Consider the following 24,491-nt stretch of genomic DNA (forward strand, 5'->3'; position numbering starts at 1 on the left):
TGCAAATATTTTAGGTTGTGTGGGCCACGCACAGTCTGTCGCACAGTCCTGTCCCTATATTATTTCAGACATCACACATGTAGGGGCAGCGGGGGGGGGGGGGTGCCCTCAGCCCTGGTTCTCACACCTGTGCTTGCTCCCCACGGCTCCCCACGCCTGTCCTTGTCCCCTGCACTCCGTCTCTACGTCTGAATATACCCGTGCTAGCGACCAAGCTCTAGTGCACCCAGACCCCAAACCAGCCCATCCTCCGTGAGACCCCTGCTCTCTAGGCGACGGCTGCCACGGGAGGGTTTGGAAGACGCCCCTCCTCCGTCTCCACTCTCCGGCGCTGCACCTGGCGTGCGATGTTACGTTAGATTGCAAAAGGAAGATGATTCAGGTGGGCCCGCTCCAGGCTCCTGGCTGACGTAAAACAGGAGGGCTGGACGCTCCGTGTGGTGCAGACGCTGACAGACGTGGTGTCGGCTGAGGCTCGGCTGCGGGCTCATCAAAGGCTCCTGGCTGCAGCCTCCTGTGGTGCACGGACTGAGGGAGCTGCCTGCAGATCGCCCAGACCTTCCCAGCCCCTGCGACCCCAGCTCCTGACACATTCACGGTGGGGACCGGTTTGTAGCCCAGGAAACCTGGGGAGACGCCGGCGTTCAGACCACAGCAAGCCCAAGCCCCTGGGAGTGGGAGGGGCAGCTGACCCTGCCTGCAGGCTTTGAGGTGGGAGTCCCTGTGCCTCCCACACACAACGACACACGCGTGCGCGTAGACACGAGCTGCAAACTTCGCGGGAAACGGCGTTCAGGGACTGGCGTTGTGGGCAGCGGGTTAAGCGCTGGCCCCAGCAGGCCGAGGGTCCGAGCACGGGTTCCAGCCCCAGCTGCCCCCACTTCAGGCTCAGCTCCCTACTCATGTGCCTGGGAAATCAGGGGAAGATGGCCTAAGTGCTGGGCGCCTGCACCTGCGTGAGACCTGGATGGAGCCCCCGGTTCCTGGCTCGGGCCTGGCCCGGCCCTGGCCGTTGTGGCCATTTGGGGAGTGAAGAGCGGACGGCCCAGCTACTCTCTCCCTATCATCCTCCTATCAAACAAATTTAAAAATGAAAGCAGCATTTACTGAGCTCCTGCTGTGGGCCAGGCACAGTGGGGGCTGCGGGAAACAGAACCCAGTACCGGTCTGGCCGTGGTCTCACGGAGGTCTGGGGTCCGCGACGCGTTCCCTAAGAATCAGCCCGCAGCGGCCAGGGCGCTGAGGCGGACGCCGGCCCAGGAAAAACTTCCCCTCCAGAGGTCTAGGGTAGGGGTGCACTGCGAATGCGCATGCGCGCGCAGGTCGGGCAGGGGGGGCCCCCAAACTCGGCTCCCGCAGGCTGCGGGGTGAGAAAGGACCCACGGCTGCAGAAAGTCCGGAGGGTCTCTGGCTGACGGTGTCACCCGCGACCGCGGCCGGACGGCGACACCGCACCGGGGCGCAGCCTTGCGGGGCGGGAAGGGCGGCCCTGCGCCGCGCCTGGCCCGCGGGTGCTCGGGATCTGCGATGCCGCCTTGCGAGGTCCCCGCGCGGGGAGGCTCCCGAGGTCGGAGCGCTGCGGGTGACCCAGGGGCGGCGGCCCGTGTGCTCGGTCTCCCTCCCAGACTGCGGGACTGACGCGGACCTGGGTCGGGGTTTGCACCGTGGGCGCGGGGACGGATCTCGCCCGGCAGAGGTGGGGTGACAAAGCACGATGGAGGGTTCTCCAGCGCAGGTGGGCTGTTTCCCCTCTGCGAGGGCCTCCGAAGCCTGCAGCCCCGGGGGGGGGGGGGGGGGAGGGTGAGTGGGATATACACAGGTGTAGCAGCGGGGGAGTCCCGGCAGGTGCAGCCGAGAGGGCAGAGGTGAGAGGGCGTGGCCCCGACGCAGACGCTTGGGGGTCCTCAGCGGAGTGGCAGGAGCTGAGCGCACAGAGGGCAGGGAGGGGGAGGCGTGGTCGTGGGGTCTTCGCGCTGCGTGTGCGTGCTGCTCCCCCTGGAGTCGGCTGTGCGGCAGGTGCGGTGAGGACCTGATGCCCAGGGGTAGGTTTTGGTGCGTTCAGAGTGGTCAGCTCATTTGTATGTTTTATGGGAAACGTTTTTTTTTTTTTTTTTTAATTTTAAAACGAAATACCAGCGGCCAAGGACGTCACACCTCGTGGCCCTGGCTGGCTCTGTCCTGGCCCCTGGAGCAGTGCTAGACAACGCCCAGGCGCCAGAGCCCCGGGAGTCTTTGGGAGACGCAGCCCCCAGCCTGCGGTTAAGGACCCGGCGCCCAGGTACCGAGGCCCTCAGCGGTGAGGGGTGCTTGGCAGCAAACCGCTGAGAGGCAGAACGGGAGCCCCGGGAAGGTCTGAGCAGGCGCACGGCCGCTCCCCTCTGCGGTTGAGGGAACCGGAGCTGTGGCTGCGGCTGGCTGTTCACTGCTGTGGTGCGCAGAGGGACGTGCGCCTGGCCTGGCTCTCCTGTGCCCTGTACAGATGCACCTGCCGACCCCAGCCACCTGCCCCTTCTTTATTGGCATTAGGAGGGTGAGGGTATTTTTTTTTTTTTTTGACAGGCAGAGTGGACAGTGAGAGAGAGAGAGACAGAGAGAAAGGTCTTCCTTTGCCATTGGTTCACCCTCCAATGGCCCCCGCGGCCGGCGCACTACAGCCGACGCACCGCGCTGATCCAATGGCAGGAGCCAGGTGCTTCTCCTGGTCTCCCATGGGGTGCAGGGCCCAAGCACTTGGGCCATCCTCCACTGTACTCCCTGGCCACAGCAGAGAGCTGGCCTGGAAGAGAGGCAACCGGGACAGAATCCGGCGCCCCGACCGGGACTAGAACCCGGTGTGCCAGGGCCGCAAGGCGGAGGATTAGCCTAGTGAGCTGCGGCACCGGCCGAGGGTATGTTTTTGAAAAAATATTTATTAGAAAGAGGGGGAGAGACAGAGAGAAAGCGCTTCTATCTGTTGGTCACTCCCCACATGGCCGAAACAGCCAGGGCTGGGCCAGGCTAAAGCCAGGAGTTTCATCTGGGTCTCCCACGTGGATGGCAGGGACCCATCTCCCGCTGCCTTTCCCAGGCCATTAGCAGGGACCTGGATCAGAAATGGAGGAGCCGGGCTACGAACTGGCACCCGCATGGACGGCGGCACTGCCGCTGAACCACAGCGCCAGCCCCGAGGGTGAGGGTACCTCGGGCCGTGGCTTAACCGTGAAGCACCGGGAGCCGCTGTGAGTGGCAGCCAGCACAGCTGGGCTCTCCAAGACTGAGGCCTGAGGCCCACACCCCCCTCTCCGGGAACTCCAGCCTCTGCCGCCCCCTCCCCAGACCAGAGGAGGGGGACACGGGGGCCTTCCTTGGGGCTCCCTGTCTCCGAGTGCGTGTTTGTGAAGGCAAGGGCGCTTCCAGTGAAACACATTTCCTTTTGATTTTTTAAGATATTTATTTATTTGAGAGAGAGAGTTACAGAGAGAGAGAGAGATGCCCATGGGATACCTGCGTTCTGGACCAGGGGGCCTGGGGTCAAGTTCGGGCTCCTCTCTCCGCTCCAGGTTCCTGCCTGGCTCAGGTAGTTGGGTCCTTGCCACCCTCGTGGGAGCCCTGGGTTGAGTTCCATCAGAAGCTGGGAGAGAGTCCAGGACGTGTTCTCCCTCCACGGCCCCACGGAGGCACTGGCTCTGCCGACCCCTGGAGCTGGGTGCTGGGTGCTGGCCTCCAGGCTCGGGCGGAGGGAGGCTGCCGGGCCAGACTGCCGCGGCCCTCTAGGGAAGCGGCCCTGTCCCCCTGGGCGGCCCTGGCTGCAGGGGGCTTGGACAAAGGGTTGGCAGGTGCCCGCCCCAGGTCTGGGTCTCTGGGAGCCACGTGCTTAGGGCAATGCAGCCCCCACCCTCTTAGCTACAAGGCTGAACCCCTGTGGTTCAGGCCCGAGGAACCCACTTCCTCTAGCCTCTGCACCTCCTCCTTCATCAAATATTTGTCCGACACGTTGCGGGGGGGGGGGGGGCAGGGACCAGCCATGCCTGCGCAGGAGTCACAGAGCTGGCCTGTCTACCCACCTCCTCCCTCTGGGTCTCACTCCCCTTCTGCAAAGCCCCGAGGTTGCCACAGCGGGTAGGCGAGGCCGCTCCTCTTCCCACACCTTCCAACCTTCCAGCTCCTGGTGGGTGGAGGCTCCGCCAGCTCTCAGGGGCCCAGGCACTGGGGGCGCCGGAGGGGGAGGTGTCTCCTTGCTCTGCAGCCTCCGCCCTGGCCTCCCTGCCTCCAGCCTCAGCCTCCCCTGTCTAATGCCAGCTGTCCAGGGGGCCTCCAAAGGGCCAATGTGACCCCATGTCCCCCAGCGTAGGACCCCTGAGACCGCTGGTCTTGCCCGTCAGGGTCACCTGGGATGGTAGAGCCCAGACAAAGCCAGGTGGCTTTTTGTTTTGATTCATGTATTTGAAAGGCAGAGTTAGAGAGAGGGAGGAGAAAGAGAGAGAGAGAGAGAGAGAGAGAGAGAGAGAGAGAGATTGAGATTCCATCCACTTGTTCACCCCCCAACTGCTCATAGCCAGGCCGCAGCCAAGAGCTCAGAACTCCATCCAGGTCTCCCACATGGTTGGCAGGGGCCCCAGCGCCTGGGCCATCCTCTGCTGCTTTCCCAGGTGTGTTAGCAGGGAGCTGGACCAGAAGAGGAGCAGCCGGGCCTCCAACCAGAGCTCCAATATGGGATGGCGTCACACCCACTGCGCCGCAGCACCGGCCCCCAGAGCTCTGGTGCAGGGCCAGGCCCGCAGGAGGGGCTCCAAGATGGGGTCCCCACGAGCCCCTCACTGTGTCCTCTGCCCCCGCCAAGTACTGCTCCCAGCCAGCGCACCGCTCCTCCCCTCCCAGCCCCGGGAGGCAGATGGGCCGCAGGTGTCCTGGTGCCGGGCTCTGGGCCCGTGCTGAGCTGGGGCCACCCCCGCGGACCTTCAGTCTGCACAGCCCGGGCTCCTCACAGCCTGGCACGGGTGACCACAGAGGGCGGAGACGTCCCTGCTGCACACGGGTCACCGTGAGGTCAGCCCTGCAGGCCGGGCCGGGCCTGCTCCGCACCCAGCACCTTGTGGTTTTCTGGAGAAATCTGACCCTCCCTGGGGCGCGTCTCCTGCCCGCCCGCCCCCTGGCACCACGGTGGCCTCGGCAGAAGCAGGAAGGGACGCCTGCCCTTGCCGGCCAGGCCCCCTGTGCCCCGGTTAATTCGAGGGAACCTTTCCACTGCAGTTCACCTGGCCTCCAGGCGGGTGAGGCTGGGCCACAGACAGTGCCAGCGGGCAGGGGAGTCTGGCGCGCACGGTGGCGGGCGGGAGGCCCTGCTGGGGTGAAGGGCTGCCTGCTCGGCTCCCAGCCGCCGTGCCTGTGGTCTGGGCTGCAGCCACTTTGGTAGGTGGCTGTGGGGAGCTCAGACCAGAGCATTGGGGCTAAGGATAGGAGGGCGTGGGCTCCCCAGGTCAGCCAGCCCCTGGCTCCCTGGGCCACCTGCTGCATGTGCCCTGGGATCCGCCTCGCCCCTGCCGGGCAGGGGCGACAGGTGACCCCGCACTAGTTGGGACGGGAAGGGTTTCAGTCTCCTTTGGGGAGGAGATGGCTCTACCATATCAGAGCATTCCTGATGCCTCGTGCAGAGCGAGCCCAGCCAAGGAAGGGGGCGGTCTCTGGGAGAGGTCGCTAGGCCCCGCCCGCAGGCACGCGACCACATTGCCAGGAGACTGGGGGGCCATGTGGCCTCTCACGACACAGTGGACAAAATGCCTCTGATAAGCGTCTTGTTTTGTTTAAGGCAAGGGCGCTGTAAAATCGGAATCAAAACGGAGCGAGTGTGGCCAAAAGCTAATTGTGGATCCCTGGCTTCTGTTCGTACCAGCTCTGCTCGCTAACGGCAAGGGTGGGTCTCGTGAAACGCTGTGGGCCCAGATCCCCAGGCCTAGGTTGACAGAAATGTGTCCTCACTGTCACCCTACAGCCATAGCTTGGATCTGTTACTGGGTGTGTTGTTAACTGTTACCTTACAACCGTGTCTGGTTTTCCTTTTATTGTTCACTGCACACGAGGGGTCCGGTGTGAAACTGTGAGCCCCAGTGGACAGAGTACTAAAAAGCTGTGTGACCCGCTGCTGGGCGCGCACTCTGGTGGGGAGCATCGGTCCCGAGCGGTGGCCAGTCCCCATCGGTACCTTGCCTCTCATTTTCTTTTTTTAAAATATTTTTACTTATTTATTTAATGATATTTAATGACTTTTTTTTTTTTTTTTGACAGGCAGAGTGGACAGTGAGAGAGAGAGAGACAGAAAGGTCTTCCTTTGCCGTTGGTTCACCCTCCAATGGCCACCGCGGCCAGCGCATCTCGCTGATCCGAAGGCAGGCGCCAGGTGCTTCTCCTGGTCTCCCATGGGGTGCAGGGCCCAAGCACTTGAGCCATCCTCCATTGCCTTCCCGGGCCACAGCAGAGAGCTGGCCTGGAAGAGGGGCAACCAGGACAGAATCCAGCGCCCCCACCGGGACTAGAACCTGGTGTGCCGGCGCCACAGGTGGAGGATTAGCCTGTTGAGCCACGGCGCCCGCCAGCCTCTCATTTTCAATGAAGCTCATGCGTGACTGTCACTGGGTTTTGTAAAATTCCGTTTTAGCCGACAAGTGGATGCATCAGGCACCTGCCAGGAACAGCCCCTGGGGGGGGGGGGGGTGCGGGGGGCAGCTGTGCCAGAGGGGGCGACCGCTCTTAGTGTCAGAGAAACTGGCTCTGGACACGGGTGCTAGCACAGCGGCTCCCTGGGAAGTGCAGCCCAGCCCCCACTCCGGAGTTGGCGGGCTGTGTCCCTCCAGCAGGGCTGCCCCCCCCCTTAACATTTGTGTGACCCTCCCCCATGCCTGGGCTGCCCGGGAGCTGGCTGGAACGGTGGCCAGCAGTGCCCCGCCCAGCAGGGGCTGCCCAGTGTGGCCCTTTCCCCAGCAGGCCACGCTGGGCCTCCAGCTCGGGGAACCCTGGCCAGAGGCAGGGTGTCCTGTCCCGGGGCCGGGCGGCTGTGCTGTGTTAGGCTGCCCGGCCTCCTAGGCAGTTCAGGGAGCTCACCTGGAGGCCTGAGTTCCGGAAGAGCGCAGTGGGGCAGGGGCGCGGGGGACCGCGGTGCCCACAGCTGGCCCCTGGGCGTGGCGGGGTGACTGGGCAGCAGGGCCTCGCCGTGTGGGCTCCCACCTCTCCTCTCACAGGGCTCACAAGGAAGTGTGCCTACAGGGAGAATCCTGGATCCGCGCGGGTCTGAGCCAGCTCCCCCACAGGGCGCGGGTCCCACGGCTGCCCTGGCCACAGACCAGGCCGGTCTGGGGAACATCCTGGACCTCTCTCTTCCCACTGCTGCCCTGCGGAACTCCCCATGTGCCAAACACCCTGCCTCACCGGGTCTCCGGCTGCTCCAGCCCACAGCCCACCTGCCCCAGTCCGCGGCTCCAGCCCATCGCCCACCGCCCACCTCTCTTGATCCAAGTTCCCTATAAAACCCCAGCCCTCCTCCGAGACAGCCCCCCAGCGGTGCCTCGGTCACTTTATCCTCACATCTGCCACCGAAGCGGGGGAGGGGCGCTGCGTCCGGCCCCGCCCCCTTCCTCACGGAACGGAACCACACTGCAGCCACCTAACGGCTTGAGCCAGGGGCCACGTGCGCTGCCGGCTCTCCTGGGGCCCCGGGGTGCTTCCCCAGCCCTGCCTGGGCTCGCTCTCCGTTCCAACCACCTCCTCTCTTCCTGTCCTAAGCGGTAAGTCCGGCCTCCTCCAGATCCGTGGACCTGGGCCCGCTCTGATCGGCGGGGACACTGGGGGACTCCTCTCTGGGTGTCATTCCCTTCGGTTGGGAGCCGCCTGGGGGGATCTCACTCTGTCTCTGCTCCCGCTTCCTCCTCTCCCACCGTCCCTCGCGCTCTCCTCCTTGGCTGCTCTCAATGGCTTTGAGCATAGCTCGGACGCTGGACACTGGACGCTGGCCATGGGCCTGGCGACGGCGCTCCTGGCCCCGCACCGGCAGTGAGAGGCGTCTCTCGGCGCGCTGCCCCTGTGGGACTGGCGCTCCTCTGCGGTGACCTCTTTGCCTGGGTGACCCCTTTCTACGACCGCCCTGCAGGGTCTCCTCCGCTCCCTTCACCCCCAGGACGCATCAAACCTCAGGGCTCGGCCCCAGTACAAACTTGGGGACCAATCACAGCGGCCCGGGAACCTCCACGTTCTGTGAGGTCTTGGTGACTACGGCCACCGCATGGGCACGTGGCCTGAAATCCCCGGCGTCCAGCCTGTCTTGGCAGCTCGTGCCGCACCCACCCAACACTTCTGGCCAGGGCCCCTGGCAGGCCCTGCCGTGACTCGCACCCCGTCCCCGAGCCCCCCTTGACCTGGACACGGAGGAGGCTGCCCTTCCTCCTCACCCTGCACGCTCCGTCACAAAACACACCAAACACCAGAGTAGGGGAAAGGATTTATTGGGAAAACCCAGCAGATCGGAGGGAAGCAGCGAGGAAGGAAATAGAGGGAGGAGAGGAGCTAGCGAAGAGGAGAGAAGAGAGAGCAGAGAGGAGCAGAGGGAGAGGGAGAGGGAGAGGGAGGGGGAGAAGGAAGGAGAGGAGAGAGGGGAGCGAGAGAGAAGCACCGCGTGTTCAGGATCGGGTCCTTTTAAAACTTTGCCGAGGGCAGGCAGGGAAGTAGGAGCGGCACACCCTGTTAGGATGGGGGTGGAGCCGACACCAGTGGGGGGGGGGGGGCTAGAGCCTAGGATGGTGTCAGGGTGTAGATCGCGGCCTTTTTCCTAACAGTGACCGCCGTGGGCACTCTCAGGCCGGCAGCGCAAGGGGCCGTCCCCTGGGAAGGCAGCCAGGGACGGGATGACCGTCTGCCTCGCCTCCCAAGGCCTCTCCAGTTGCTGATTCTGGTAAGCCCCAGGGAGTCGCTGCAGGCCTTCTCCACTCCAGATCTCCACCCAGCCTGGGGGAAGGCGCCCGGGGTCTTGTTCCCACGTTGTCCCCCATGCCCAATACTGTTACAGAAACCTGGGCTGGGAAAGCTCCCTTGGCTGGGTGGGAGATGCAGAGCGGTTTGTTCACAGCGGCCGGCTCAGCTGGAGTCACGCAGGGCAGGGCAGGGCTCTTTTAGAAATAAAAAGCCAGGAGACAATGTGCATGGAGGCAGGAACTTTTACTTGGTTGGCGGCGGGACACTGGCTTTGAGGAAGTGCCCGGGATTTAAGGCATGGCTGTCCGTTCACTGGGTCATTCTGTGGGGGCGCCCATTGGACAGGGGTTTCACATACGTATGTTGATTGGCTTGGGGCTCATGGAGGCACTGGGGGTCTCCTGGAGACTGTCTGTCTCCTTAGGGGCTCAGCCCCCTCCCCGCCGGCTCTGGGTGCAAGATTGCCCCCACCCTGGGGTGAGATTTAAAGCCGCAAGTCACCGGGCAAGCACAGAAGCTGCCCCGGTGGAGGCGCCGGTCCGTCTGCGGACACCTGCTTGTGCTGGACCATCCCCCCTGCGTCTGCCGGGCCCACAGACCCCAGCCCCGCTGGCCGGCCTCAATTTCCTGAGAACTGAGCAGCAATCGCCCGCTTCTGACAGTATTGAGAGGCTCAACAGCGTCACCTTAGCCGGCACAGCCGGGGTGGGGTTCAGCTGCAGCCTTCGAGACGTAGGACCGCGCTTCCAATGTGCAAGGTGTCCGGCGCGTTACAAACTTTCCCAGCCAAATAGGTCCATTCACAGGCTTTGACTGGGCTGCCGCTCCTGGGCGAGGTTCGCTGGTCCCCACAGAGCGGGGCCGGGAAGTTGGGCTCAGAAGGTGAGGGCTCCTTTTACAGACACAGGGCGTGGGGGTTAAGGGTTGAGGCGCGTTCAGTCCTCATTGGTTGGCCTCTGGGCGCGCGGGGATTTTGGTAGGGACTTTCTGTTCCCCTTCGGTGGTGGGGCCTTCTGTCCAGTGGGTCCCGAAGCTACCACCATGGTCGTGGTCGGTGGGCCCGGTGTGTGGGGGGGACACTAGGAGGCCGCCCGCCTGTCTCTGCCTGCGCCCAGGTGTGTGTGAGGGGGGACACTAGGAGGCCACCCGCCTGTCTCTGCCTGCGCCCAGGTGTGTGTGTGTGGGGGGACACTAGGAGGCCGCCCGCCTGTCTCTGCCTGCGCCCATGTGTGTGTGGGGGGGGACACTAGGAGTCCGCCCGCCTGTCTCTGCCTGCGCCCATGTGTGTGTGTGTGTGTGTGGCGGGGGGGACACTAGGAGGCCGCCCGCCTGTCTCTGCCTGCGCCCGTGTGTGTGTGTGTGTGTGAGGGGGGACACTAGGAGGCCGCCCGCCTGTCTCTGCCTGCGCCCGGGTGTGTGTGTGTGGCAGGGGGGACACTAGGAGGCCGCCCGCCTGCGTTTTCAGGCCGACCAACTTACTCCCACAGTCCACTTTAATTTATTTTTTAAAGGTTTATTTAATTTGAAAGAGTTACAGGCCGGCGCCGCAGCTCAATAGGCTAATCCTCCGCCTAGTGGCGCCGGCACCCCGGGTTCTAGTCCCAGCCGGGGCACCGGATTCTGTCCCGGTTGCCCCTCTTCCAGGCCAGCTCTCTGCTGTGGCCAGGGAGTGCAGTGGAGGATGGCCCAAGTGCTTGGGCCCTGCACCCCATGGGAGACCAGGAGAAGCACCTGGCTCCTGCCTTCGGATTAGCGCGGTGCGCCGGCCACAACATGCCGGCTGCGGCGGCCATTGGAGGGTGAACCAACGGCAAAGGAAGACCTTTCTGTCTCTCCCTCTCTCTCACTGTCCACTCTGCCTGTCAAAAAATAAAATAAAAATAAATTAGAAAAAAATTCTCGCCCACAGGTCTCGAACCCCCACCTGGTGGCCGAGTTGACACCCCCACTGCCCCCGGGGTTCGGCTCCCCCAGCCCGAGACGTCTCCGCCGGTGGCGCCATCTGCTGGCCAGCCGCGATCCTCGCACGATGTGGAGCCCGGCTCTCGGCCTCCTCTTCCTCGCGGGCTTGCTTCCTCTCTCCGCCCCGCACAGCCCGCCTCCCTGCTCCTGCACCTCCCGCTACACCTACCTTCCTGCCGCCTGCTACGACACCAGAAAGCCCCAAAAGCGCTGCTCCTTCGCAGGCCAGCGGGCCATCGAGGTCACCATCCTGGCCACACACAGGTCCCCGCGGGGGTGCCTGGGCGCGCGGCGCGGCGCGGTGGCTTGCCTGACGCCCACCACTCACTATGGCTACTCTGACGGCGGAGGCCACCAGGACGCCAACAGACAGCGAGAGCTTCGCAAGGTGAAGCAGATCTTGAAGAGTGTGGGCCGAGACGCGACACGGCAGCACCCGCGGGCCGCCTCCCCCCCGGGGCCTGCCGCCCGCCAGGCCTCGGCCAGAGCCAGCCCCTGACCGCGGGTCTAGACAGCCCACAAAGGTGCAGAGGCATCTCCCGGGGACATCCGCACATCGGGAGCTGTCAGGATCGAGTGGCGCAGAGGCAGGATGGGCTCGTGGCTCCTTCTGAGAATGGACCGGCAACACCCACCCGTGTCACTCTTGTTCCCTGCCTGACCCGCTGCCCGCAGGGCCTCACCAGGACCATCAGAGGACCCCAGCCGCAGCTGCTGACTGCTCCAGCCCAGCCCTCCCGTCGGCACAGCCACCCCCTCCCTTGGACACCCCTGCTCCCCCCACCAGCTCATCCCTCCCGTCGAGCCCCCCCACCCAGCAGGAAGTGGCCGGAGCAGAAACTGCACATTAAACTAGACCCTTATCATTAAACAGAAGGCTGGAATAACAGGGCTCGCAAGGATGTGCGCTGTGACCTTCCCCAGGAACCTCCAGCCCGCGAGCCCGTCCCCCGGCTGTCGGGAGCACGGCTCTGAGACAGCCCTGCAGCTGTGCCTCTAATAAACCCTCCCACGGGCCGGCGCCGCGGCTCAACAGGCTGATCCTCCGCCTTGCGGCGCCGGCACACCGGGTTCTAGTCCCGGTCGGGGCGCCGGATTCTGTCCCGGTTGCCCCTCGTCCAGGCCAGCTCTCTGCTGTGGCCAGGGAGTGCAGTGGAGGATGGCCCAAGTGCTTGAGCCCTGCACCCCATGGGAGACCAGGAGAAGCACCTGGCTCCTGCCTTCGGATCAGCACGGTGCGCCGGCCGCAGCGGCCATTGGAGGGTGAACCAATGGTAAAAGGAAGACCTTTCTGTCTCTCTCTCTCTCTCACTATCCACTCTGCCTGTCAAAAATAAAAATAAATAAATGAAAAAATAAATAAACCCTCTCACTCTTGGTGAGGTCTGGTCCCGTGGCCTCCATCACTTTGCCCTTACCACCTCTCGCCTTCCACTGGTGGAAGCACCTGTGTGGGTGAGGGCAGGTGCACTCGGTCACTACCCACTCCGCAAACACCCGGCTCCCACCGCCCAGCAGCCCCACCTGGGGAGCTCACCCCTGGAGCGCACGGGGCGCTGGGGGAGGTTCCAGACAGGAAGTCACCATCTGAGGTTGCCCAGTGGGGAGGGGCAGGGCCTGTTGACTCTCCCCACCCCTTGTGTCAGCAGGAGCCGGCCTGAAAAAGCACCGGAGCACCGGCTCCCGCCGCAGCCACAGCCTCAGGAGGCCGGAGCCCAGCACCATGACAGAGCTGGAGACAGCCATGGGCATGATCATCGACGTCTTTGCCCGGTACGCGGGCGGCGAGGGCGACCCGCAGAGCCTCACCAAGGGGGAGCTCAGGGTGCTGATGGAGAAGGAACTCCCTGGCTTCCTGCAGGTGAGGCGTGGCCCCAGGGGCGGAGCCAAACCCCGCAGGGGCTGGGGGGCTTGGGAGCAGGGGGGTGGGATCCTGGAAGGTGGCCGGAGTGGGGTACTCAGGTGGATCTTTGGTGTTAAGCCCCTCCCCCCGGTGTGCCTGGAGGGAGAGGGACAGGGACGCCACACGAGGGCAGTGGGGCTGGGAGCAGGGTGGAAGCCAGGGCCATCCCTGCCGGCTGCCTCTCTGCGGGGCTGCTGACCGCGGCCATCCCTGGCCCTGCCACACCCAGGCGCCATGTAGCTCGGTGCAGGCTGAGGGAGGGCCTGGAGGGACCAGTGTCCTGTGCAAGCAGAGACCCCGCCCTCCTTGGCCTCCCCATTCTATCCTCCCCCTCCCCCCCCCCCATCTCATTTATTTATTTGAAAGGCAGAAATCTTTGTTGGTTCACTCCCCAGATGGCTGCAAGGGCAGGAGCTGGGCCAGGCCAAAGCCAGGAGCCAGGAACTGGGGGTCTCCCATGCAGGTGCAGGGGCCTAAGGACTTAGGACATCTGCTGCTGCTTTCCCAGGCACACGAGCAGGGGGGAGCTGGAGGGGAAGTGGAGTAGCTGGGACTTGAACCAGCGCCCACATGGGATGTGCAGGTCGCAGCAGTGCGGGCCCTCCCCTCCCGTCTTCCTCCCCAGCTCCCCATTTCCTGCCCCCCCAGCCCCATCGGACTCTGCCACCCAAGGGTCCCGATGCTGATGCCTGGATTTGTGACCTAGCTTGTGACCTCGGGCTCTTACGGCATTGTCTCTGTTCTGGGCAAACATGCACACACTCACCCTGGGCGGGGACTTGTGCATGGGGCGGATAAGAAACCAAGTGTGAGGACCTGTATGAGAGAGGGGGGGGGGGGAGAGGGGTAGGGGGAGGCAGAGGGAGAGGCGGGGGGGGGGGGAGAGGGAGGCAGGCAGAGGCAGGTCGAGAGGCAGAGCAAGGGAGAGCATGCCCCAAATGCCCACAATGGCTAGGGCTGGGCTGGGCTAAAGCCGGGAGCCGGGAACTTAATCCAGGTGGAGTCGGGAGCTGTCAGGTACCGCCGCCAGGTTCTCCCCTGTGGGATGCCTACCCCTCCCCTCCGGGATTTTGATCCAAAACATTGGGGCTGGGGGAGGGGTAACTGCGGGTTGGGGGGGCACGCTTTGAGCACGGCGGCAAAACCAGGGAATTCTCAAACTTGGTTTGCACCGGGACCCCCTGGGGAGCCTAGAGTAGGCCACGGCTCCGCCTTCGGGAAGCTGCGCGCTCAGTCCTGGGGCCCTGTTCCCCGCGTCCAGCCCAGGGGCGCTCACGGCCTGGGGCCCTGCTGCCCGCGTCCAGCCCAGGGGCGCTCACGGCCTGGGGAGCCTGTTCCCCGCGTCCAGCCCAGCGGCGCTCACGGCCTGGGGGCCCTGCTCCCCGCGTCCAGCCCAGCGGCGCTCACGGCCTGGGGGCCCTGCTCCCCGCGTCCAGCCCAGGGGCGCTCAGTCCTGGGGCCCTGCTGCCCGCGTCCAGCCCAGGGGCGCTCACGGCCTGGGGAGCCTGTTCCCCGCGTCCAGCCCAGCGGCGCTCACGGCTTGGGGGCCCTGTTCCCGGCGCGCAGCCCAGCGGCGCTCATGGCCTGGGGGCCCTGTTCCCGGCGCGCAGCCCAGCGGCGCTCACGGCCTGGGGGCCCTGTTCCCCGCGTCCAGCCCAGGGGCGCTCACGGCCTGGGGGCCCTGCTCCCCGCGTCCAGCCCAGCGGCGCCAGCAGAGGCGGAGCTGCACAGAGGCGCGGGGACTGAGCTCCAGGAACGTCCCGGACAGCCCTGCTGAGAGCCACGAGGCGTCGGGACGGGGTGGGGGCGGCACACTGCTACCGCCTCCGCCTGCCCTTCGTGCCCCGGCTGGGTCGGGCAGACGCTGGGCCTCTGCCGGGTTCAGCTGTGACCGGTGCCGGCGGAGCTCCGCGGCGCCCCCTGCCGCTGCTGCTGCGCACCTGGTCCCTTGCAGGGATGGCGCACTTGTTCACTTGTCACGGAACCAGACCCGGGTGCTCCCCTCCCCCGGGCCGCGACCCCACTGTCCCCTTCTCCCCGTGTGACCTGGGACAGGTCCCGCGCGTCCTCCTCCCTGGTGGCTGTGGGGATCACGGGTTTGCAGGCACAAGCGCACACCCCGGAGTCAGCCGTGCAGAGCGCGGAGCCGCCCCGCTTCCCGGGAACCATGCAGAGCGCGTCAGAAACCCGAGGGTCCCCTTCTGTGCACAGCAGTCGCGCTCTGGCGAACAAGGGCACAGGCCGGCTCGCGGCCTCTCAGCTCAGAGCGGGTGGGCACCGCTTCTCCTGGCCCCCGGCCCCGAGGCGGTGCCTGCCCGCTGCCAGCGGCATCGCCGGCCCCTCCTCTCTTCCAGAGCGGGAAGGACAAGGATGTGGTGGACAAGCTGCTCAGGGACCTGGACGCCAACGGGGACGCCGAGGTGGACTTCAGCGAGTTCGTGGTGTTCGTGGCTGCGCTCACGTCTGCCTGTCACAAGTACTTTGTGCAGGCAGGGCCCAAATGATGGCCCGCAGCTGCGGGTCCTGGCTCTCAGCGTGTGCTGGCGACTGCTGCCCGGTTGCACCTGCTGCTCTGCCCGAGTAACGCACGCTCGGGTCGTGATCCTCCAGTCCGCCCTGGGAACCTCAGTGCCCCCCCCTTCATGAAATAAATTAATCACTTAACACTTACACGTGTCCCGGAGTTACTCAGTGCCAGCCCACTGGGAGGAGAGATGACGGTGCCAGCCAGGACTCGTGTCCTGGGCGCCCGCCTGCACCAGCCCACGGCCATCGGAGTGGCCCCAAGGCGGCTCAGGGACAGCACCGTCCGTCTGTCCGTCAGCCGTGCACACGGTGTCGCCGTCTCTCCCACCTGCTTTTTCCAGTTTTGAACGACACCGTTGCCCCAAGGACCATGAAACGGTCATATGTTGAGCGGAGAGCAGCCATGAGAGGGGCTGGTGCCCCTGCGGCTCTCTCCGGGAGCAGCCCTAGCCCCAGGCACCAGGCTGGCGGCAGGATTTGGTCGTGGGGTGTTGCTGCCTGAATGCCCAGCGTCTGGAGGAGGACAGCTTCCCCCCAGGGCGGTGAACTGGGAGGTGGCCAGAGGGGGCGCTGTGCTGGGTGGGAGGGCAGCAGGTCCCCAGGCTGAAGTGAAGTGCCGGGATGGGGGGCCCAGAGGGACGCTGTGCTGGGTGGGAGGGGAGCAGGTCCCCAGGCTGAAGTGAAGGGGCATGGGGGCAGGGATGGGGTGGGGCAGAGGGGAGCAGGTCCCCAGGCTGGAAGTGCTGGGGTGGGGGAGGCCCAGAGGGGCGCTGTGCTGTGGGGGAGGGCAGTAGGTCCCCAGGCTGAAGTGAAGGGGCATGGAGGCAGGAGGGTGGGGCAGAGGGGAGCAGGTCCCCAGGCTGGAAGTGCTGGGGTGGGGGAGGCCCAGAGGGGCGCTGTGCTGTGGGGGAGGGCAGTAGGTCCCCAGGCTGAAGTGAAGGGGCATGGAGGCAGGGGGGTGGGGCAGAGGGGAGCAGGTCCCCAGGCTGGAAGTGCTGGGGTGGGGGAGGCCCAGAGGGGCGCTGTGCTGTGGGGGAGGGCAGTAGGTCCCCAGGCTGAAGTGAAGGGGCATGGAGGCAGGGGGGTGGGGCAGAGGGGAGCAGGTCCCCAGGCTGGAAGTGCTGGGGTGGGGGAGGCCCAGAGGGGCGCTGTGCTGGAGGGGGGCAGAGGGGAGCCCCTCTTTTGTTCCTTGTTGAGGAGGCAGAGCCCCTGGGAGCTGCGGCAAACACCGGCTCGCGCGCTCACTCCCTGGCCTCGCCCGGGCTGGGCACAAGCACCTGGCCTGGAGGTGGGCACGTGTCACAGAGCCGGGGACCAGAATCCCAGCAGGATGGGGGGCTGCCGTCTCCCACACTCTTTTTTCAAAGATTGAGTTAGAGTTACACGGAGGGAGGGAGGGAGGGAGGGAGCTTCCATCCATCCACTAGTTTACTCCCCAGATGGCCGCAATAGCCAGGGCAGGACCAGGCCGAAGCCAGGAGTCAGGAGCTTCATCCGGGTCTTCCACGTGGGCACAGGGACCAAGCACGTGGGCCACCACTGCTGCTTTCCCAGGTGGATGAGCAGGGAGCTGGATCAGAAGAGGAGCAGCGGGGACAGGACCTGCTGTGCCAGACACGGCCCCTTTGCAGACAAAGGAGAGGCGTCTCTTGAGAATCGCCCCCTCAGAAGCCAGACGACCACAGCCTGCCGTGGCGGTGGGCTTCTCCCGCTCAGGAAGACCCAGGGCCAGCCCTTGTCACTGCCTTCACCCGTGGGAAGAGCGCCTGCTCTGGGATGTGTTTGCGGCGAGAGCGGCTGCCATCGCCCAGGGGAATCTGCTTTCCCTGGCTCCGACACGCCAGCCCCCACCCCCCATGGTCCCCCAGCGTCCTGTTTACGGTCAGGGTCCTCAGAGTGGGACACAGCAGCACACCACGAACCTCCGGCGAGCAGTCCACACACACCCCTGGAGTCACCCTTCCCGGGGAACACCAGGCACGCCGGGCCTCGTGAATGACAGCCCTTTCCAGACAGTGTGTTTTGAAAAGACTTTTAAAAACTTGAGGGGCCGGCACTGTGGCGCAGTGGGGTAAAGCCCCAGCCTGCAGCACCAGCACATCCCATATGGGTGTGAGTTCAAGTCCCGGCTGCTCCACTTCCGATCCAGCTCTGCTGTGGCCCAAGTCCTTGGGCTCCTGCACCCACGTGGGAGACCTGGAGGAAGCTCCTGGCTCCTGATCAGCCCAGCTCCAGCCGATGCGGCCATTTAGGAAGTGAACCAGTGGATGGAAGACCTCTCTGTCTCTGTGTCACTCTTTCAAGTAATATATATACCATTATATATTATATATATTATTATGTGTCTTTATATATTTGGAAGAATGGGAGAGAGGATCTTCCATCTGCTGGTCCACTCCCCAGATGGCTGCAGCGAGCAGTTTGAAGCCAGGAGCCTGGGACTCCACCCACGTGTCCCAGGTGGGTGCAGGAGCCCAAGCACTTGGTCATCTCCCGCTGCTGTCCCAGGCCACAGCAGAGCTCGATCGGAAGTGGAGCAGCCGGGACTCAAACTGGTGCTCTGATGTGGGGGCCGGCACCCAGGCAGCAGCCTCATCTGCTGTGCCGCAACACCAGCCCCGCCCCGCCCCCAACAGCCTCTTCAACAGGGCACAGGAGCTCGGTGGGACGGGGTGGGGGGCCGGCACCTGCTCATTGTCAGAGATGACGTACGCTACAACCAGCATCTCCATGCATTACTTAAGCTGTCACTCACAAACAGACTCTGGGTCTTTTAGATCCGGTGGGAACTCTCGCGGTACACACTCACACCATAGAACACGCCCGTTTCCACGTGTGCGGTTCAGCGGTGCGGGGTTTATCCGCATCGCCCTCCGTCCACCTCTATAACCGCAGGTCTGCACGTCTGACAGCGACTCCCCGCCCCTCCCCAGCCTGCCTTTTGTTCCTCCCCTAGGTGCCCCACACGCGCAGAATCACACCTACCTGTCCTTTTGCCACTGGCCGTTGTGTACGACACGTGTGGCCTCTTCCACGTCGGAGCTGTCTCGGCATGGCCTCCCTTTTCCAGGCTGAGTAATATTCCACCCACACGTGTGCACACATGCTTACCCGTGCATCTGCCAAAGGCCACTTCTGACACAGTCCCCTTCCTTCTTTGTTCTTCTAGAGATCTAGTGGTTTGTTTGTAAGTCAGAGGTAGAGAGGGAGAAAGGTCTTCCCCATCCGATGGCTCACTCCCCAACAGCCAGGGCTGGGCCAGGCTGAAGCCAGGAGCCAGGAGCTTCCTCCAGGTCTCCCATGTGGGAGCAGGGGCCCAAGCACGTGGGCCGTCCTCCACTGCTTTACCAGGCCGCTGGCAGGGAGCTGGCCTGGAAGGGGAGCAGCTGGAACTCGAACCAGAGCCCATATGGGATGCCGGCACCGCAGACTTAGCCCACTATGCCACAGTGCCAGCCCCCAAAATTCCTCAACAGAATTCCCAGCCGAGTCCATCATGTGGAGCCGAAGCAGTGGCGGCCGGCTCCCGGCTGACCCCACCGGCTCTGCCTGAGGCTTCCCAGCCAGGGCGGCAGTCAGCCGAGGCGGAGGCTCTCCCAGCCACCTGCCGCTGCCCTGCAAACGGCTCCCAGGGCTCAGCCCGCCCCCAGCAGGCAGTGAGAGCCCGCCCCGCTGGCCGCTCAGCATGGAGATGCCGAATCGAACTAGGCTAATCCTCCGCCTTGCGGCCCTGCACCCTATGGGAGACCGGGAAAAGCACCTGGCTCCTGCCATCGGATCAGCGCGGTGTGCCAGCCGTGGTGGCCATTGGAGGGTGAACCAATGGCAAAGGAAGACCTTTCTCTCTGTCTCTCTCTCACTATCCACTCTGCCTGTCAAAAAAAAAAAAAAAAAAAAAAAAGTCAGTCTACCCAGAAACACTCTGGGTGTGTGTGTGGTGGGGGAGATTCCAGCCCCTGGTTCACTCCCCAAATGTCCACCATGGCCAGGGCTGGGCTAGACCAAAGCCAGGAGCCAGGAGCTTCTTCCGGGTCTCCCATGTGAGTGCAGGGGCCCAAGCGCTTGGACCATCTTCCACTTTCCCAGGCCACAGCAGAGAGCTGGATGGGAAGAGGAGCAACCAGGATTCAAACCCGCACCCACAGGGGACGCTGGCTTAGCAGGCGATGGCTTTACCCGCTACGCCACAGCACCAGCCCTAGGGCTGTTCCTATAGCAAAGCGCTCCTGCTGCACCTGGCTGTCTGGTCTCTGGTCTCCGTCCAGCAGAGACGGGTCTTCAGTCTGGGACGCCCATGGCAGCGTCCATTTCTTTTTTTGTTTTTTTTGGACAGACGGAGTGGACAGTGAGAGAGAGAGAGAGACAAAGGTCTTCCTTGCCGTTGGTTCACCCTCCAATGGCCGCTGCGGCCGGCGCACTGCGCTGATCCGATGGCAGGAGCCAGGTGCTTTTCCCGGTCTCCCATAGGGTGCAGGGCCGCAAGGCGGAGGATTAGCCTAGTGAGCCGCGGCGCCGGCCTTGGGTAGACTGACTTCTAAATCAGTTGCAGAAACAGCGCTCCTTGTACTGGCTTCCTAACTTGTGTGTGAGTTCCGAGTTCGATTCGGCATCTCCATGCAGAAACAGCGCTGATCCGAAGCCAGGACCCAGGTGCTTCTCCCGGTCTCCCATGGGGTGCAGGGCCCAAGCACTTGGGCCATCCTCCACTGCACTCCCGGGCCACAGCAGAGAGCTGGACTGGAAGAGGGGCAACCGGGACAGAATCCGGCGCCCTGACCAGGACTAGAACCCGGTGTGCCGGCGCCATTTCTGTGTGACCTGAACACCTGAGGGGCGACTCAGGAGGTTTATGTGGTTTCGGCCGGAGGCTCACAGCCAGGACCGGGTGGCAGCTGATGGCTACGATGGTGGAGCAGGTGCACAGGCGGAGGAAGCAGGGCAGCCTGAGCGCTGCCCGGCGTCCTCAGCACCTCCCAGCGGCCGCCTCCCAGATGCCACTCATTAGCCCACGCCCTCACCTCAACCGGTTAACTGACCTCCGACTTCGGGACCAAGCCTCCGGGGCGTCAACAACGCCGTGCTGGGGACCACAGCTACGAGGGCACTCCAGAGCGTTTGTGAGCTGTGGTTCCCAGCTGGGACGCCTGCAGCCCACTGCAGAGGGCTTGGTCCAAGTCCTGGCTCCACTCCTGACCCGGCTTCAGCCAGTGGACACCCTGGGAGGCGGGTGACAGCTCCAGTCCTCGGGCAGGTGACACGCACGGGAGGCTGCGATGAGTGCCAGGATCCTGGCTTCAGCCTCGCCCAGCCCTGGCTGCTGCCGTTATTTGGGGAGAAACCAGGAAACGCAAGCTGTCTCTTGGCTTTTCAAGTGAAATGGAAAAAAAAATGTTTTTAAAAGATTAACATCCAGGCCAGCGTCGTGGCAGAGTGGCTGAAGCTGCTAGTTCAACGGCAGCCGCCCACCGGGGACTGTGCAGTGCCGGCGGCCCCACCTCTGACCCAGCCCCGCTATTGCCCCTGGGAAGGCAGCAGGTGAGGCCCAGGCCGGGGCCCCGCCCCGCGTGGAGACCCGGATGGGGTTCTGCGCTCCTGGCTTCGGCTGGACCATCTCTGTCTCCCTCTTTTGGAGAAGGGGGGAGGGGGAGGGGGGAGGGGGAGGAAAGAAACCTTCAAAACCGGTGAGGAACCAGACTAGAAGGCAAGAATGTTGTGGTGTAGACTCAGGACCTCACACGGCTGTGTAACGTTCCCCGAGCTTTCTGAAGACGGGGTGTGTGTGTGTGTGTGAGTGTGTGTGGGGTGTGTGGGTATCTGTGTGTGTGTCGGCGTCTCCCCACACTCGGGCTCACTGCGTGGGGGGGGCGGGGGAGGGTGTGTGTGAGATGTGAGTGTGTGTGTGGGTGTGTGTCTCGGTGTCTCCCCACACTGGGGCTCACTGCATGTGTGGGGAGTGTGTGTGGGGGGTGTGAGTGTGGGGTGTGGGGGGTGTAGGGGGGGGCGGGGGGAGGGTGTGTGTGAGTGTGGGGTGTGTGTGTATGGCGTCTCCCCACGCTTCGCTGGCTCTGGTCCCTCCCCCTCAGACCCCCCACCCCTCCTCTGAGGGCTGGGCCAGACGCCAGGGCCCAGGTAGCGGCGGCTCGGGGAAGCCCTCCTCTCCGTGCGGCTGCTGCGGTGGTCACACCCCACACAGGCGTCCCCTGCACCCCCGCGCACACCTCTGCCCGCTCCGTGCTGACGGGCATCCCGCACCACTGAGGGGCTCAGCCCCTTCGCCGCCAAGGGGCGGGGCCTGGGCCACACGAGGGTCTCAGGTTCCTAACTCGGGTACAGCGGCTTGGCCAGCGCTGGAGCTGCCCGGGTCCCGCACCGGAGCCCCCGCTGCCCGGCTGCTGTGCCTGGGTCCCTGCACCCAGGCGCCAGACCAGGACAGAGTTCCCGGCTCCCACCTGGCCCAGCATCTGGGAGTGCACAGCGGGGCGTCTGTCGCTCAGCTCCTCTTATCCCCACACCCTCCAGAAGCCGCTCTCCAGGAGCCCGAGCGGCGGTCATGAGAGCACCGGGAGAGAACGCGCGACTCTTTTATTAACACGCAGGGCTCCGACCACCTCAACGAGAAACCTGTTCTGTGTCCGAGGCGAACAGACACCTCCCAGGCCGGGCTCCGCCGCGCCTACCGCTCCGGTGAGCTAGGGCTCCACGCGCTGCCAACACCGTCCCTCCCTCCAGCCGCCCGGGGCTCCCCGGGGCCTGAGGCCCACCGCAGGCGGCCAGCTGTCTGAGCCCACCGCCGCGGACAGCGTCCCGACAGCGTCCCACCCCTCCTTCGGTGCAAACACGCAGGAGGCCGCCGTCCACGCCCCTGCCCCGGCTTCCTCCGACGACGCAGAGGGTCTCCCTCTCGCCGGCGGCCTGCGGGACCAAGGGCGCAGGGCCTTCCTCCTCCTGACCCCGAGTCTCCCCGCGGCCCCACACCCCAGAGCAGTCAGGTCACGCGGTTCCAGCACACAAGGCCGTGCCCAGCGTCCAGCATCGGCTCGGAAGCAGCTTTTGACGGGGCCCCATTTCTCTTGGTATTTCTCCAAAACGACGCGTCTGGCGACCCGGACCCTCACGAGGGCACCAACCACTGACCGGGGAGGCTGTCACCCGGGGGGGGGAGCAGAGGCAGAATGGACCGCAGGCGCCGCGCGGCTTCCTCGGCGAGGCCAGGGCCGTCCGCTGGGAACCTGCAATCGGAGACACTCACCGTCCGGACAGGACCCCGGACAGCCGGACAGGACCCCGGACAGCCGCAGCCTGACGTTACCCGCCCTCCAGACAGCCCCACCCCCACCTTCCAGAACATTCTGGAGCTTCCAGGGCCGGCCTGACTTTCCCACTCGCTCCCTCCCCCGGCCCAGGGTTTCTGGTTTCCTCCCCACTCCCTCCGTGCCTGGCCGGGCCACGGCGCCAGACCCGCCTTGGACATTCCACCAGACCCACTCCCGCGGGGCTTCCACCGCGCCCGGGAGAGCCGGGGCGCCGCCCCGCCCCGCCCCCGGCTCCCCTCGGCCCCGCCCCGCGCTCCCCTCGCCCCCGGCTCCCCGCTCCCCCGCACCTGACCCCCTGGCCCCCCGCCGCCCCGCCCCGGCTCCCCGCATCCCCACCCCGCCCCGCACCTGACCCCCCGGCTCCCCTCGGCCCCTGGCCGCCCGCACTCGGCCCCCCTCGCCCCCGCACCTGATCCCTCGACTCCCCTCTGCCCCTCGCCGCCCCCGACCCCGGCCCCCGCCCCGCCTCACCGCGCCGCGCTCACGACGACTCGCTCCGCTCTATCCGCCGCACCAGCTCCACCAGCATCTCGGCCATCTTGGCCGCCTCGCGCGCCTTCTCGTCGGCCCGGTCGGCCCTGGCCGCGCCGCCGGCGCCCGGCAGGTGGTTCAGGGCGCTCTCCTCCGACGCCTCCACCTGCGTCTTGATCTGGATGAGCAGATTGTCCATCTCCCACAGCTTGCCGCGGTCCCGCGGGGGCGCGCGCCCGCGCTCGCGGCTCAGCGCCGCGATGTCGTCGCGCATCTCGTGGATGACCGGCAGCAGGAACTGCTCGAAGTCCTCCTCGGGCTCCAGCACCTCCACCTGCTCGGGCTCCGCCAGCTCCACCGCGTCCAGGGGCCGCATCGTCCGCCGCGGCGCCCGCCTCCGGGGGCGGCCGGCCAGCAGCCACCGCCGGGCTCACGGCGGCCCTCGTCGGTGGCGGCCCCGAGTTACCGCTCAGTTCCCTTCTCGCTCCTAACGCTCGGTCCCTCGCTTCCCAACCGCCGGGGGAGAAACCGCGTCGCAGGCACACAGCCCCGCGCCGCCCACGACAGGGACCCGCGGCCGTCAGCCGGCCCTGGGCGTGTTTACGGCCCTTTCACGACCTACAGGGCCACTTTACGGCCAGCCTCGGCCAGATCGCGGAGCGGGCGCGCGCACGTAGAGAAGCCGGGGGCGCGCGCGCATGCCCCCACGGCCGCCGGCTGAGCGCGCCGCGCTGTTCGCTGCTGCGTGTTGAGGGGCGCGCGGTTTGCTCGCTTCCTTCTTGGGGGCTCGGCTTTGGTTTTCTTCGGGGAACACCGCGCCTCCCCGTCTTCGAGTAAGGCCGGCCGGGCCTCACAGCGCCTTCTGTCCAAGCGGACGGAGAGGGCGCCTGTCGACGCCTCCGAGGCCGCACCGGCGGAGCCGGGCCAGGCTGCAGCCAGGACCCGGAGCCCTGTCTTCCCCGGGGCACCTGCGCCTCCAGGAGCGCCCAGCAGGGAGCTGGCGGACCGGACACTGCGGTGTGGCGTGAGGCCGTCCCGCCCACTGCACCGAACACCGACCCCGCAGGACGAATCAGCCCGGCGGGGACCCCGCCGAGAGCTGTGCTGGGCCCGCGGGGACACCGCCGAGAGCTGTGCTGGGGGCCGCGGGGACACCGCCTAGAGCTGTGCCGGGGCCGCGGGGACACCGCCTAGAGCTGTGCCGGGGCCGCGGGGACACCGCCTAGAGCTGTGCCGGGGCCGCGGGGACACCGCCGAGAGCTGTGCCGGGGGCCGCGGGGACACCGCCGAGAGCTGTGCCGGGGGCCGCGGGGACACCGCCGAGAGCTGTGCCGGGGGCCGCGGGGACACCGCCGAGAGCTGTGCCGGGGGCCGCGGGGACA

General features: G+C 65.5%; 2 protein-coding genes across 4 annotated transcripts; one reads left to right on the forward strand and one right to left on the reverse strand.

Annotated features, from left to right (window-relative positions):
- Positions 1–10,462: 10,462 nt before the first annotated feature.
- On the reverse strand, positions 10,463–23,715 carry LOC133774975 (MORF4 family-associated protein 1). Of its 3 annotated transcripts, none has more exons than XM_062213044.1 (2): positions 23,110–23,715; positions 10,463–10,789 (listed from the first exon to the last, which is right to left on the reverse strand). In XM_062213044.1, the coding sequence occupies exon 1, from the start codon at positions 23,483–23,485 to the stop codon at positions 23,120–23,122; it is 366 nt and encodes a 121-aa protein (XP_062069028.1). In that variant the 5' UTR covers positions 23,486–23,715; the 3' UTR covers positions 10,463–10,789; positions 23,110–23,119. The 3 variants fall into 3 exon arrangements, with proteins under 3 accessions (XP_062069028.1, XP_062069027.1, XP_062069026.1); XM_062213043.1 differs by having other exon boundaries at positions 10,463–10,793; XM_062213042.1 differs by lacking the exon at positions 10,463–10,789 and adding an exon at positions 21,497–22,554.
- S100P (S100 calcium binding protein P) lies at positions 12,435–15,451 on the forward strand. The gene is made up of 2 exons (XM_062213045.1): positions 12,435–12,757; positions 15,154–15,451. Exons 1-2 carry the CDS (start codon positions 12,620–12,622, stop codon positions 15,301–15,303), a joined length of 288 nt encoding a protein of 95 aa, XP_062069029.1. The 5' UTR covers positions 12,435–12,619; the 3' UTR covers positions 15,304–15,451.
- Positions 23,716–24,491: the final 776 nt, after the last annotated feature.

This window comes from Lepus europaeus, chromosome 16 (genome assembly GCF_033115175.1).
Source record: "Lepus europaeus isolate LE1 chromosome 16, mLepTim1.pri, whole genome shotgun sequence".
NCBI classification, from domain to species: domain Eukaryota; kingdom Metazoa; phylum Chordata; class Mammalia; order Lagomorpha; family Leporidae; genus Lepus; species Lepus europaeus.